This window comes from Oncorhynchus masou, chromosome 5 (genome assembly GCF_036934945.1).
Source record: "Oncorhynchus masou masou isolate Uvic2021 chromosome 5, UVic_Omas_1.1, whole genome shotgun sequence".
Taxonomy (NCBI): Eukaryota; Metazoa; Chordata; class Actinopteri; order Salmoniformes; family Salmonidae; genus Oncorhynchus; species Oncorhynchus masou.
In genome coordinates, this window is record NC_088216.1 from 46420253 (window position 1) to 46436469 (window position 16217).

The window sequence follows — 16217 nt, forward strand, 5'->3', positions numbered from 1 at the left end:
TGTGATTGAGGTAGCTAGGCACGTTTAGGTAGGGGTAAAGTGACAAGGCAACAGGATAAATAATAGACAGAAGTAGCAGTGTGTGTGGTGAGTGTGAAAGTGTGTGTATGTGTGTGTATCTGTGTGTGTGGCATCAGAATGCATGGGTGCGCATGTTATGTGTGTGTGGGTGTATGTAGTCAGTGCAAAAGAGTTGTGCAAAAAAAGGGTCGATGCAGGTAGTCCTGGTAGCCATTTGGTTATCTATTTAGCGGTATTGTTTAGCAGTCTTATGGCTTGGGGGTAGAAGCAGTTCAGGGTCCTGTAGGTTCCAGACTTGGTGAACTGGCACCGCTTGCCATGTGGTAGCAGAGAGAGAGAGTCTATGGCTTTGGTGGCAGAAGTCTCTGACCATTTTTCGGGCCTTCCTCTGACACTGCCTGGCATAGAGGTTCGGGACAACTGGGAGCTGGGCCCCAGTGATGTACTGGGCCGTACTCACCACCCTCTGTAGCTCCATGTGGCCGGGTGCCTTGCCGTTGCCGTACCAAGCGGTGATGCAGCCAGTCAAGATGCTCTCAATGGTGCAGCTGTTGAACTTTTTGAGGATTTGAGGGCCCATGTCAATCTAACAGTAGTGCTTCCGTCCCTCTGAACAGGGACCCTCGGAACACGACAACAAAACATTGTTACCTATCGCTCCACAAAAGCCGCAGCTCTTTTCTGAGCAAGAGACACAACTACTTCAAGGTTGTCACCGACTGAAATGCAACCAGTACGCACCGCTAACTAGCTAGCTATTTCAAACTGGTTACACCAAATCTTTTCAGATTCCTGAGGGGCAAGAGGTGCTGTTGTACCCTCTTCACAACTGTGTGGGGGTGTGTGGATCATGTTAATTCCTTAGTGATGTGTGATCAGTTTCCTGTAGTCCACCGTCAGACGTTCTGCCTCCCTAGGCGAGACAATGGACAGAGAAATAGGCATTCTTACCATATTTCTCAATGTCAAACCAGAGTGTCTTGTTTGCAACACTGTTGGCAAATAGTAACATTTTAGACATCCTTACGAAATCTAAGCATGTCACTTTCAAAAGATACCTTTCCACACAGACAGAGGCTCTGCCGACGCCGAAAAAATGTTGTATAACCCAGCAACAGAAGTGCTTCCCGAAGAGGTGCCTGGGATTGAACAAACATCTTCTCTCTTCAGAAAGAGAAAAGCTCAAATGAATAGGGACAGAATAGCAAAGTACATTTGTTTCATTCCCTTGAATAGTATAGGCTGCAGCTCAGCTTCAGATTGTCATAGAGAGGAATCAATATATCCCCATATGCATTGGAGTCACGTCTTTCACGGACATTTTTGCGCTTGTTTCTACCACAAGGCATCACCAAGTTAAGCATTATTATAGAACATTTAATATAATCTGGATATGTTTTATGTATTTTTTTCAAAATATAAAGCTAACAATAGATATCCCTTTTTGCCCTTTCCTTTAACAAAGGGTATGTGATACCCTCACTCAATTCGAGCCCTGGTTTTAACCAAACACCCCAAGCCCTTCCCAGACACGGAGGGTATTTAATCTGTGCATGCGACAGTATCTATGGATAGAATAATTGTGTCTGTCAAACAGGTAGGCTTATCATTTATTTTTTGGAATAGGAAGAAATAGGCTCTAATTATATATGTAATTCGATGATTATTTATGCCCATAAATTTAGTTTATTTACATGTCGAAGTTGATTGTACAACATCAGTTTCAGAATGTATTTATTTCGTCTCAAGAGTGGCCTCTTTCCTCTGCTTGTGGTGCTGCATTGCAGTCAGTGATGTGTTCTCTCTGTTGCTGTCCATGGTCCTGAAATTAAATTGTCTGAGAGAGGGGAGAGAGGGAGAGAGAGAGAGGGAGAGAGGGAGAGAGAGAGAGGGAGAGAGGGAGAGAGAGGGAGAGGGGGAGAGAGAGAGAGAGAGAGAGAGAGAGAGAGAAGGATGTGGTCTATTTAAATCTAAAGAGTACAAAGTAAACGGGCGACAGATAATTGAGTAATCTTACAAATTAATGCGAGTGTGTGATCAACACTTACCTTTCGTTCAAAGACAAGTTGACTCGCCTGGCTTTCCTGGCAGCAAAAGCATGTGCATACATGCTTGTTGGAGGTTGATTTCGTAAGACAACTCGTGCTCAATTGATATGGCGGCAAGTCCATTGAGTGTCTCTCTTGATTCATAGTAGAGCGCAGGTAGTTTTTGATGCGTCTGAGCTTGGAGAATGAAGAAGAACTCTCAGGGCAACAAAGGCATTGGGATACAAAAAGGCCATTTGGTGTCTGGATATGTACGTTGAGTGATTTTGCCTCACTGTCCAGTCTCCTGCTCAAGACTTTGAGCTCATTACACAGATCATTTGCTTCGATGTCTCTGGAATCCCTGTGCGTAAGGGTCCTCTCCAGAGTTGCGCAGTCCCTGGTAAGCACTGCAGTGTCCATGTCCTAGATGGTGGGAATGTTGTACCGGATGCTGAAAACACGGCTGTGCTCTTCAAAGCTGCGAAAGAGCTCGTTGATGGACTGGATAGCAGAATCAAGAATCTGATTAAAGAAATGTACTTTGAATTTCTGCTGAGGGTCAGTCACGGGCTCGTCCTCACCCTCGTAGCGAAACAGATACCCTTTCTTCCTGGGATGGACCGTGGGCTGCACTGTGAAACAGGGCTCAATACCCAACTATTTTGCGCTTGCTAATGCACCAGCCCTGGTTGAGTTCACTTGAGCCACTACTAGTGAAAGGTTAAAACTCACTGCCAGCAAACTCTTACTGGTGATGTTGACTTCGAACAAGATGCCATACCAAATGACCACTGGCACATGAAGCCAAAATTGTTCATCTTGGCGGCGATGCTGTTTGCCTCCAAACTTGTTTTAGCACCACAGCTGTCTGTGAGCTTGGTGTCGGTGGCGATCGGCAACAGGGCATCATAAATCTCCCCGAGGTGGAAACGCACAGGTTTCACTGCCTCCACCCGGCTCTCCCATCTCGTGGTGCTGAGACGTCTCACTGAGGTCTCACTCAATCTTTTACCTGCTCTTTCAGCACATCCCAGCGGTGTGTAGATCCAGATAAAAATGTATAAAACTCTTGGATGGTATTAAAAATCTCAGCCGCCTCCAAACAACACGATGCTGCATCAGAGAGAACCAGGTTCAGCAAGTGCGCGCTGCATTGCACAAAACAAGGCCCTCGGATTGACATCCTGCGCTCTCTTTTGAATGCTGCTGTGCGTCCCTTGCATATTCGCCCCGTTGTCATAACCCTGAACCTCTCAAGTCCGTGACGGCGACGTCATGTTTCTGTCATTTTGAGATGAGCAACTCCCCCCCCCCCCTTGCGTAAAGCAGTCCACTAAACTCCAGGAAGTGCTCACTTGTGCGCACTGCCCCATCATCCTTTGTTGAAAGAAACCGCACCACCGTGGTCATCTGCTCTGTTTTGCTCTTGTCTGGTGCGCATTACACACTGTCGGCTGGATCTATTGTGCCAGCATGCCAATGATTTCATTCTGGATTATTTCACCCAAGGTAGTGCACATGTGCTTCTTTGGATTGTATTCTCCTTCCACTCTCCTTCATGATTCCATCAAAGATACCCAGCATTTCCACAAACTTCAGAAGTTTCCCATTATTTGGCTCGTTCAGCCTGTCGGTGGTCCCGCGTAACGCAATGTTCTTTAGTGGCCGTTAAGCTTATCAGGGCTATGAGCCTCTGCAGCAACTGCTGCCAGTGGAGAGTCTCTCCGTCAATAGCCCGTTTGGGGCTTGGGCATCAATAGTTTGCTTGGCCACCAACCTGATATCCCGCACCTTCCACCTCTGCAAACTATCTAGGTGGTCATGCGACTTCTCATGCGAGCTGAGGAGGGTGGCACAGATTCTTCCAGTCCCTGGTTCCATCCCTGACCAGCGCAGATTTGCGCTCGTGTGAAAAAAGTTTGCAGACAAAAACAGACGGCTGCATTGTTTTGCTTGGAATAGCTGTAATAGCTCGTCGTTGCATGAAGACAGAGTGGACCAAAGCGCAGCGTGGTACGTGTTCATGATAATTTATTTAAACTGAACACTGAGACAAAATAACAAAATGGAACGAAACGAAACAGTTCTGTCTGGTGCAGACACAAAACAGAAAACAACCCACAATACACAGGTGGGAAAAGGCTACCTAAGTATGGTTAGACAGCTGTCCCTGATTGAGAACCATACTCGCCAAAACAAAGAAATACAAAACATTGAAAAATGAACTTAGAATGCCCACCCAAATCACACCCTGGCCAAACCAAAATAGAGACATAAAAAGCTCTAAGGTCAGGGCGTGACACAAGCCATGGTCTCTCCACTCTCTCTCCGTTCACCATCCTCCTTTTGTAGTGGGCCACTTTCTTAGCCCCTCATCTTTCCTCATCTCTTAGCCCCTCCTTATCCTGATGTGGCCCAGCCTGCACTAACATATCCCGTAAAGATCCATTCGTATATATTTTGGCCACTCACAGGGATCTTATGTTTTTTTGTCTGGGAGCCGAATTTAGCAGCAGCACCACCACTGTCATCGGGGACGGGGAGCGACGAATCTGAGTCTGGGTCCAAGATAGTAGGGTCTTCCCCGGCATTGTTTGGAGGTGTGGCTCGGCCTGGTGCGACCACACAATTGTCAAAATGCCGCCCCAAATTCAAGTGCCGCCACAGGCAGCCGCCTAATCTTGCCTAATGGGAGGGCCGCCCCTGGCATGGATCATTCCCAAAAATGATTATTCATGAACTTTTAGTCATTGTAATCCTAGATGTATTTGTGTGCTTCTACATGTCTACTTAGAAACACATCATGTAGCCTACTCCTTGTAAATAATATCAGTGTAGAGCCCTGAACTATAATTGTAAAAAGCCGTATCACTCAGCATTTTGTGTCAAGGCAGGCACATTGTTGATTCTTGATGTTGAGTCGTAGAACTGTTAATCTGTTTTTATTATTGGATCTAAATTACTTATTTTAACATACATTGGTTAAAAGTTGCAGGTCACAAAAAGGAAATTAAATGAAGCAGTATACCCCATTACTCATTACTTGTAATACATTTCTCTTTTTTTCAGATTTTTGGTATAATAAGGGAGTAAAAAATATTTGGGCTGGTTTTAAACGGTAAACTATCCCATTAAAACATTTTCAAAAACATTTAAATGATCACCCCTAGAACAAACTGTACAACAGTCTGTATACAAATTGTGTTAGGTGAGGCATTGTGTGAAATGAACCGTTATTGAGTCCGAGTGTGTGTTTTGTGTGTGATTTTGTGTGCATGCGTACTCTACCATGTGTCTAACTGTGTGTGTGTTCTGCGTGTGTGTTCTGCGTGTGTGTTCTCTGTGTGTGCGCGCGTGTGTGTTCTGCGTGTGTGTTCTCTGTGTGTGTTCTGCGTGTGTGTCCTGCGTGTGTGTTCTCTGTGTGTGTTCTGCATGTGTGTTCTGCGTGTGTGTTCTCTGTGTGTGTTCTGCGTGTGTGTTCTGCGTGTGTGTTCTGCGTGTGTGTTCTGCGTGTGTGTCCTGCGTGTGTGTCCTGCGTGTGTGTTCTGCGTGTGTGTTCTGCGTGTGTGTCCTGCGTGTGTGTTCTCTGTGTGTGCGCGCGTGTGTCTCCTGCGTGTGTGTTCTCTGTGTGTGTAACTGTGTGTGTGTTCTGCGTGTGTGTCCTGCGTGTGTGTTCTCTGTGTGTGCGTGCGTGTGTGTTCTGCGTGTGTGTCCTGCGTGTGTGTTCTCTGTGTGTGCGTGCGTGTGCCCGCAGAGAGTTCTCCAAGGAGAGAGAGAAGGCCAAGGCTCGTGGAGACTTTCAGAAACTGAGAGAGAAGCAACAGCTGGATGAGGACCTCAAGGGCTACCTGGACTGGATCACTCAGGCCGAGGACATCGATCCAGAGAACGAGGACGAGGAGGGCTACGAGGAGGGCAAACGCAACCGTAAGCACCCAACGACGCACGTGCGCGGACCTGCGTACATGCGCTTCCCTAAAACGCGCATGAACGTGTGCACTCGCGAATATGTGCACGAGACGACTAAAAATGTATTTGATTTGACACACGCACACTAGCTTAAAACACACACGGTGCGAGAGCTGCCAGTGAGTGTACCTGTGTACAACAGAAGACTCAGAGAGTCCACAGTATGAGCAGTGTCATGTTGAGGAGCTACTGAAGGTTTCCAGTGTGAATATCTGGTATTTCCCAGTCCAGTCGCCCTAATTGACCACATACTGTAATTCTGTGTTCAGGGTTACTGTTACATCCACACACACACACACACTAAAATATTGCACACTCACACTCGCTCGCACACGCTCGCACACTCGTGCACACACACTTGCATGCTCTATTATCATAGCCTTCCTCAGTTCACACCTTAGCGATGGGTGCAGAGGTCTCTGTGTACCAGTTGAGTTAGGCCGAGGAGGGAGAACAGGGATACATCCCATTACTCTAGCAGATAAAAGACCGCAATCCAAAATCCTCTTTATATAAGCAGCACATGATGCAGAGCAGACACAGCGAAACTGCTACTACCCATTCATACAGCTATCTTCAGTATCTCTCTTCACCCCTCCCTATCAACCAGTGAGCAGCACTACACTACTACATCGCTCACCCCCCCTTCCCCTAAAACGTGCCAAGCTTTAGAGTTGAACCACACCTCTTTCACTGTGTATCTTTAGTTGAACCACACCTCTTTCGCTGTGTATCTTTACAGTTGAACCACACCTCTTTCACTGTGTATCTTTACAGTTGAACCACACCTCTTTCGCTGTGTATCTTTACAGTTGAACCACACCTCTTTCGCTGTGTATCTTTACAGTTGAACCACACCTCTTTCGCTGTGTATCTTTACAGTTGCACCACACCTCTTTCGCTGTGTATCTTTACAGTTGAACCACACCTCTTTCACTGTGTATCTTTACAGTTGAACCACACCTCTTTCGCTGTGTATCTTTACAGTTGAACCACACCTCTTTCGCTGTGTATCTTTACAGTTGAACCACACCTCTTTCGCTGTGTATCTTTAGAGTTGAACCACACCTCTTTCGCTGTGTATCTTTACAGTTGAACCACACCTCTTTCGCTGTGTATCTTTACAGTTGAACCACACCTCTTTCGCTGTGTATCTTTACAGTTGAACCACACCTCTTTCGCTGTGTATCTTTACAGTTGAACCACACCTCTTTCGCTGTGTATCTTTACAGTTGAACCACACCTCTTTCGCTGTGTATCTTTACAGTTGAACCACACCTCTTTCGCTGTGTATCTTTACAGTTGAACCACACCTCTTTCGCTGTGTATCTTTACAGTTGAACCACACCTCTTTCGCTGTGTATCTTTACAGTTGAACCACACCTCTTTCGCTGTGTATCTTTACAGTTGAACCACACCTCTTTCGCTGTGTATCTTTACAGTTGAACCACACCTCTCGCTGTGTATCTTTAGAGCTGCAGCTCTCCTGTACTCTCTCTCCACACCGCAGAGCTTCAGTACACGGTCCCAGTTCCGCTCCTGTTTACCAACCAGGGAGATTTTAGTCAAACGTCTTTGCCAAGCTTCCAAATACTTGTTTTACTTGGCCGTTTCTCTTTTTCGCCCCCAAATTAGTCTGGAGTCAATGACTGGATTTCGTCTTTCAACCTTTAAACCAAGTTCAGTAAAGTAAGGTATAGTAAATGATCGTCAAAAAAATAAATAATTGCATAGTCAAATATGTTCACGTACGGGAAAATAAGGCGGAGTAAAGTCTGATCATTCTAGCGTTTACCATCAGAATTAGCACCACTGCCTCCATCCACACACCGTCAACAGAAACACCGCCTGGATAGTAATGTGACAGGAGGTGTGGTAGTAGTAGGAACTTCAGTAAGTCTTAGTAGCTTGCCTTCTAGTGCTGGGAATGCTTGGCCTTGGGCTGAAGGTCAGGGGTTATAATAACATGGATCCCCTTGGCGATGCCAACCATGTGAAAGGTATCATGCTGACTTGTCTGTGGCTGTCACCGGGTCCGGGGCCATGACACGAGAGACTGTATGCTAACATGTACATGTGAAATGCTGTTCATTTGCATTTCAGCATGTTCGTATACTATAGACTGTAGTGCTACTGATCTGTATTGTACTGTACTGTACCCCCCCCCCCCCCCCGACCTGCAGACACTAGCTTCCTGCCATGTGACTAACAGCTGCCCGTCTTCCTCTTCTGCTCCTCTTCAGTGTCTACTACAGTCCATCCTACTGGTGTCAGTGTCAGTGGTGCTGGTGTTGTCAGTCAGTTTCGCTGTTGCCAGCTGTACTGTTGCTGTTGTTGATGCTGTTGTTGTTACCTTTGATGTTGTTGTTGTTGTTGTTGTTGTTACTGTTGTTGTGGTGAATTGTCACTGTGCTGCTCTATCTCGTCTTGATAGAGGCCTATTCTCACCCCCATGTTTCTCTGCTGTGCCGTGTGGCGCGCTGCTGTCTGAATGCATGGGCTTGCATGCTTTACACATGAAGGGGTGACTCTGGCTGACCTCACAGAGAAGAAGAAAGGAAGCAGGTTTGGGTGGTTCAGCCAGTCCTCCGACACTCATGGTAAATCCCCTGGTTTTCCCTTCCACATTGAAAAAGTAAGTGTGTGTGTGTGTGTGTGTGTGTGTGTGTGTGTGTGTGTGTGTGTGTGTGTGTGTGTGTGTGTGTGTGTGTGTGTGTGTGTGTGTGTGTGTGGGTGTGTGTGGGTGTGTGTGTGTGAGCCTGCAATTGTGTGTGAAAGCTGGTGTGTTTGTGTATATAGTAATGTGTGCAGCCTCATCCCCCTGCTTGTGCTTTGCTATTGTGATTGACCCTTCTGTTTGAGAATCCCTGTCTTTTTGATCGAGCTTTTCCTTTTGTATACAGTGCCTTCAGAAAGTATTCAGACCCCTTCCCCTTTTCCCACATTTCGTTCCTTTACAGCCTTATTCTAAAATGGATCAATCTACACACTACCCCATAATGACATCACAGGACCCCATAATGACATCACAGGACCCCATAATGACATCACACTACCCCATAATGACATCACAGGACCCCATAATGACATCACACTACCCCATAATGACATCACAGGACCCCATAATGACATCACACTACCCCATAACGACAAAGCGAAAACAGGTTTTTAGAAACGTGTGCTAATTTATTACAAATAAAAAAAAGGAAACACCTTATTTGCACTGAGTGTTTGATAAAGCCTCTCCTGCTGCTTCTGACTGAATGAGCCCAGACTCAGATGAGGAGCACCAGGGATCAGAATAGTAATACATACTTCCCCAGTTGATGCCAGGTACTCAACTTATTTCCCTCTCGCTCTCTCTCTATGCACAGCCCAGTTTAAAGCAGCTAGGCTAAGGGCTCCGTGTGAATTGGCAAACGGGATTAAACCCAGATCACTACATCCAACAGCATTCAGATTATGAGAGAGAGAGGGAGAGAGAGGGAGAGAGGGAGAGAGAGAGAGAGAGAGAGATTAGGATGCGGTCGATTTAAATCTAAAGAATACAAAGTAAACGGGCTAGAGATAGATAGATAGATAGATAGATAGATGCCGGAGCACTCAAAAGTCAAAGAGAACGCTTTCACACAAACTAAGCAGCAGTGCGTGCGTACCCTCGCACAAACAGGCTGTGCTCTCACATGAAATTTGTAGCGCTGGATCAGAAATGGGCTTAGGCGGTGGGTGTGGCAAGGGGGCGTGGCAACAGGCACGGTCCAGTGAAGAGAAACGTTTGTCTTTTTTTTGTAGTATTTCCTGCAAATCTACACATTTCTCCTTGTAACTGAGATACATTTTTGCAGTTTTAAAGCTAATTTCCTACAAATCTATGCATTTTTCCACGGCGAATTGACAAACATAATAACAAAGTCAATACTGCTTAATTCCTTGCGTCCGCACGTCTCTAACGCTGCACGTTAAGTCATAGTGATGATTACAATGACCATACCAGTAACTATTTTAGATAAGTTAGTTAGTTAATTCAAAGATATTCAGATGTTTCTTTCTTTCTTGTTTTTCTACCTACTGTACCCACTTTAGAGACAGTCTATTGTCATTCTGATGCTCATGGATTTGGTTTTGGGAGGTATCGTCCTTTGAAACTGAATTTGTGTGATTGTTTTTTTAAACAAACAGGGATTTCTTAGAAAGGCCTGGAGTAATCTGACCGTTCTTTCTTTTGTTGAGGAATTTGTTTGACGAAGGAGGTTTATTTTCTCAGGGATGTGTTTGACACACCACAGCTGTGGTACCTAGGGTGCGACTGCGTACTGTTTGGTGTGTGTGTGTGTGTGAGACATGTACGGTGTGTCATGTGAGGTTGTGTGTGTGTGCGTATGATTCACTCTGGCACTCTGTTTGCTGCCACAGTGAGTATACCAGCCAGTGAGACGGAGTCGGTGAACAAAGAGAACGTGGCCGAGGATGAGGTGAAGACACCGTGCTGCGGACCTTTTTGGTGAGAACCCCCCCCCCCCCGAACTACTAATGCAGTGCTGTACCTTTAGAACGTAACCTTGGATATCATAGAAACGAGCACATTCTTTACGGAAACACAAACTCTTGTCACCCCATGTGTGGTCTGTTCATCTGCGTCTATCCTCTATCCTGTCTGGACAACTGCTGGTATAAAACCAGCTTCAATAATACACCTTTGTTTGATTCATTCTAAGACCAATCCTGTTCAGTCATAAAGATGGTACATAGGACATGTGGCTTCGTACTAAATTCATGAATATCCTGCAGTCAGCAAGCTGAACTGATGTTAATATAAACGTCTCGATTTTTTTTCCAGTCAAAAAATTTCAAAGTCAAAGTTCAGGTCAGTGAAAACCGCCTCGCCTCGCATGTGTCCTTGCTCGATGCATGCAGCGGCGGTCTTTTCAGTAAAACATACATTTCTCTGCATGAAGTCGTGACGTATGTTCTTTCCGTAAATACGTGGAAGCTCGCTTTGGTTTCTCTGCTGTATGTGCTGTTCTGATCTCTGGAGTCTGCTTTAATGAGTCAGCAGGTAATAAATCAACTCCACCTACCCTTTAAACAAGTCAGCATGTAATCTTGGGCATCGGGGGGAACTGGAGGAGCTGGAGCCTTATGCAGCGTTTTTACACTTTGTGATGTATACTGCATGCTATGCGGTTCTCTCCCTCTCCCAAAGTTCATTGACTTCTCTTTCCTAAGTTTTCTTCAGATATTATTTGAATACAGTTCCTGCCTAAACCCCAACTTTCTATACAATATGTCCTAACCCCCCTCTAACCATCGACACCCCCCCTTTCTTCAATGAAAACCTCCCCGGGCTGCCCCTACTCGTCTCCTTTTGCCGACATCACTTCCTGTCTCACAGTCGGCGCTGGCGTCGCTGGAACAGGTTCTGCCGCAGAAAGTGCCGGGTGGCGGTGAAATCTGTGCCTTTCTATTGGCTGGTGATCATCCTGGTGTTTCTCAACACGCTCACCATCTCCTCCGAGCACTACAACCAGCCTGACTGGCTCACACAAGTACAGGGTTAGTACACTACAACCTGCCTGACTGGGTTACACAAGTCCAGGGTTAGTACGCGACAACCAGCCTGACTGGGCTACACACGTACAGGGTTAGTACACTACAACCAGCCTGACTGGGCTACACACGTACAGGGTTAGTACACTACAACCAGCCTGACTGGGCTATACACGTACAGGGTTAATACACTACAACCAGCCTGACTGGGTTACACACGTACAGGGTTAGTACACTATAACCAGCCTGACTGGGTTACACAAGTACAGGGTTAGTACACTACAACCAGACTGACTAGCTCACACAAGTACAGGGTTAGTACACTACAACCAGCCTGACTGTGCTACACACGTACAGGGTTAGTACACTACAACCAGCCTGACTGGGTTACACACGTACAGGGTTAGTACACTACAACCAGCCTGGGTTACACACGTACAGGGTTAGTACTCTACAACCAGCCTGACTGGGTTACACACGTACAGGGTTAGTACACTACAACCAGCCTGAGGGTTACACAGTAGGGTTAGTACACTACAACCAGCCTGACTGGGTTACACACGTACAGGGTTAGTACACTACAACCAGCCTGACTGGGTTACACACGTACAGGGTTAGTACACTACAACCAGCCTGACTGGGTTACACACGTACAGGGTTAGTACACTACAACCAGCCTGACTGGGCTATGCACGTACAGGGTTAATACACTACAACCAGCCTGACTGGGTTACACACGTACAGGGTTAGTACACTACAACCAGCCTGACTGGGTTACACACGTACAGGGTTAGTACACTATAACCAGCCTGACTGGGTTACACACGTACAGGGTTAGTACACTAGAACCAGCCTGACTGGGTTACACACGTACAGGGTTAGTACTCTACAACCAGCCTGACTGGGTTACACACGTACAGGGTTAGTACACTACAACCAGCCTGACTGGGCCTGACTACAGGGTTAATACACTACAACCAGCCTGACTGGGTTACACACGTACAGGGTTAGTACACTACAACCAGCCTGACTGACTGGGTTAGTACACTATAACCAGCCTGACTGGGTACACGTACAGGGTTAGTACACTAGAACCAGCCTGACTGGGTTACACACAGGGTTAGTACTCTACAACCAGCCTGACCACTGTCAGGGGTACACTACAACCAGCCTGACTGGGTTACACAAGTACAGGGTTAGTACACTACACTGCACACTGGCTACCACTGTCAGGTCAGGTGGTAAGGAAAAACTCCTGTCCCTAACTATAGTATCTCTGATATTTGTAATACTGTTCATGTGTTATATTGACTGGCACCTCCCTCTGCCCTGCGTGTTTCCAGACGTGGCAAACAAGGTTCTGCTGGGCATGTTTACGTGTGAGATGATGACCAAGATGTACAGTCTGGGCCTGCAGGCCTACTTTGTGTCCCTGTTCAACCGATTTGACTGCTTCGTGGTGTGTGGAGGCATCACCGAGACCATCCTGGTGGAGCTGGCCATCATGTCTCCTCTGGGCATCTCCGTGTTCCGCTGTGTCCGCTTGCTCAGGATCTTCAAGGTCACACGGTGAGACCACTGTCATGTGGAGTAGGGTGAAGTTGTCCCTAGGCGCTGATCTTGGGTCAGCTTTGCTCACCCACTAATGGTTAAGGTAAGGATTGGAGGAGGGGAAGCTGATCATAGATCTGTAACCGAGGGGAAATTTCACCCCGGATCAATGCTTTCATCACATGCTTCGTAAACAACAGGTGTAGACTAACAGTGAAATGCTTACTTACGAGTCCTTTTCCAACAATGCAGAATAAAGAGAAAGAGAAAATAAACATAGAAATAGTGACACAATGAATAAATATCAATTTATAAAGCCCTTCTTACATCAGCTGATGTAAACCCAGCCTAAAACCCCAAACAGCAAGCAATGCAGGTGTAAAAGCACGGTGGCTAGGAACAACTCCCTAGAAAGGCCGGAATCCAGGAAGAAACCTAGAGAGGAACCAGGCTATGAGGGGTGGCCAGTCCTCTTCTGGCTGTCCGGGTGGAGATTATAACAGAACATGGCCAAGATGTTCAAATGTTCATAGATGACCAGCAGGATCAAATAATAGTAATCACAGTGGTTGTCGAGGGTGCAACAGGTCAGCACCTCATAAGTAAATGTCAGTTGGCTTTTCATAGCCGATCATTCAGAGTATCTCTACCGCTCCTCCTGTCTCTAGAGAGTTGAAAACAGCAGGTCTGGGACAAGTAGCACATCCGGTGAACAGGTCAGGGTTCCATAGCCGCAGAACGGCCAGGTGTACTGGGGCCAGCAAGGAGTCATCAGGACAAATCAAATCAAATTTATTTATATAGCCCTTCGTACATCAGCTAATATCTCAAAGTGCTGTACAGAAACCCAGCCTAAAACCCTAAACAGCAAGCAATGCAGGTGTAGAAGCACGGTGGTTAGGAAAAACTCCCTAGAAAGGCCAAAACCTAGGAAGAAACCTAGAGAGGAACCAGGCTATGTGGGGTGGCCAGTCCTCTTCTGGCTGTGCCGGGTAGAGATTATAACAGAACATGGCCAAGATGTTCAAATGTTCATAAATGACCAGCATGGTCGAATAATAATAAGGCAGAACAGTTGAAACTGGAGCAGCAGCACGGCCAGGTGGACTGGGGACAGCAAGGAGTCATCATGTCAGGTAGTCCTGGGGCATGGTCCTAGGGCTCAGGTCCTCCGAGAGAGAGAAAGAAGGAGATAATTAGAGAACGCACACTTAGATTCACACAGGACACCGAATTGGACAGGAGAAGTACTCCAGATATAACAAACTGACCCCAGCCCCCCGACACATAAACTACTGCAGCATAAATACTGGAGGCTGAGACAGGAGGGGTCAGGAGACACTGTGGCCCCATCCGAGGACACCACCGGACAGGGCCAAACAGGAAGGATATAACCCCACCCACTTTGCCAAAGCACAGCCCCCACACCACTCAGGACAGGTAGTCCTGAGGCATGGTCCTAGGGCTCAGGTCCTCCGAGAGAGAGAGAGAGAGAGAGAGAGAGAGAGAGAGAGAGAGAGAGAGAGAGAGAGAAAGAAAGAAATTAGGAAGAGCATACTTAAATTCACACAAGACACCGGATAAGACAGGAGAAATACTCCAGATATAACAGACTGACCCTAGCCCCCCGACACATAAACTACTGCAGCATAAATACTGGAGGCTGAGACATGAGGGGTCAGGAAACACTGTGGCCCCGTCTGACGATACCCGCAGACAAGGCCAAACAGGCAGGATATAACCCCACCCACTTTGCCAATGCACAGCCCCCACACCACTAGAGGGATATCTTCAACCACCAACTTACCATCCTGAGACAAGGCCGAGTATAGCCCACAAAGATCTCCGCCAAGGCACAACCCAAGGGGGGACACCAACCCGAACAGGAAGATCACGTCAGTGACTCAACCCACTCAAGTGATGCACCCCTCCTAGGGACAGCATGGAAGAGCACCAGTAAGCCAGTGACTCAGCCCCTGTAATAGTGGTTGAGTCAGTGAATTACTAATAACAATAAAGAGTAAAGAGAACATGGTGCAATATTGTCTGTTACAGGGAGTACCAGACAATAGCATGGCTATGTACAGGGAGTACCGGGCAATAACATGGCTATATACATAGAGTACCATGTAATAACATGGCTATATACAGAGTACCGAGTAATAACATGGCTATATACAGGGATACCGGGCAATAACATGGCTATATACAGGGAGTACCGGGTAATAACATGGCTATATACAGGGAGTACCGGGTAATAACATGGCTATATACAGGGAGTACCGGGTAATAACATGGCTATATACAGGGAGTACCGGGTAATAACATGGCTATATACAGGGAGTACCAGGTAATAACATGGCTATATACAGTGAGTACCAAGTAATGACATGGCTATATACAGGGAGTACCAGGTAATAACATGGCTATTTACAGGGAGTACCAGGTAATAACATGGCTATATACGGGGAGTACCGGGTAATAACATAGCTATATACAGGGAGTACCGGGTAATAACATGGCTATATACAGGGAGTACCGGGTAATAACATGGCTATATACAGGGAGTACCGGGTAATAACATGGCTATATACAGGGAGTACCAGGTAATAACATGGCTATATACAGGGAGTACCAGGTAATAACATAGCTATATACAGTGAGTACCAAGTAATGACATGGCTATATACAAGGAGTACCAGGTAATAACATGGCTATTTACAGGGAGTACCAGGTAATAACATGGTTTTATACAGTGAGTACCAAGTAATAGCATAGCTATATACAGGGAGTACCAGGTAATAACATGGCTATGTACCGGGAGTACCAGGTAATAACATGGCTATATACAGGGAGTACCAGGTAATAACATGGCTATGTACAGGGAGTACCTTCAGAAATTATTCACATTTCTTGACTCCAAAACAATTGTGTTACAGTCTGAATATAAAATTGATTCAATTTCGATTTTTGGTCACTGGCCTACATACAGTATCCCATAATTTCAAAGTCTAATTATTTTATTTTTAAATTTGTACCAGTTAATAAAACATGAAAGATGAAATATATTGAATCAATAAGTATTCCGCCAGTTTGTTA

General features: G+C 46.2%; 1 protein-coding gene across 1 annotated transcript in view; it reads left to right on the plus strand.

Annotated features, from left to right (window-relative positions):
• LOC135539680 (voltage-dependent L-type calcium channel subunit alpha-1D-like) overlaps positions 1-16217 on the plus strand; it is a 123509-nt gene that overhangs the window by 59551 nt on the left and 47741 nt on the right. Inside the window, exons 9-14 of the mRNA XM_064965719.1 lie at positions 5806-5978; positions 8543-8620; positions 10434-10521; positions 10858-10884; positions 11413-11573; positions 12911-13136. Of these exons, the coding sequence (XP_064821791.1) occupies positions 5806-5978; positions 8543-8620; positions 10434-10521; positions 10858-10884; positions 11413-11573; positions 12911-13136 (753 nt within the window). The remainder of the gene's footprint in view (positions 1-5805; positions 5979-8542; positions 8621-10433; positions 10522-10857; positions 10885-11412; positions 11574-12910; positions 13137-16217) is intronic.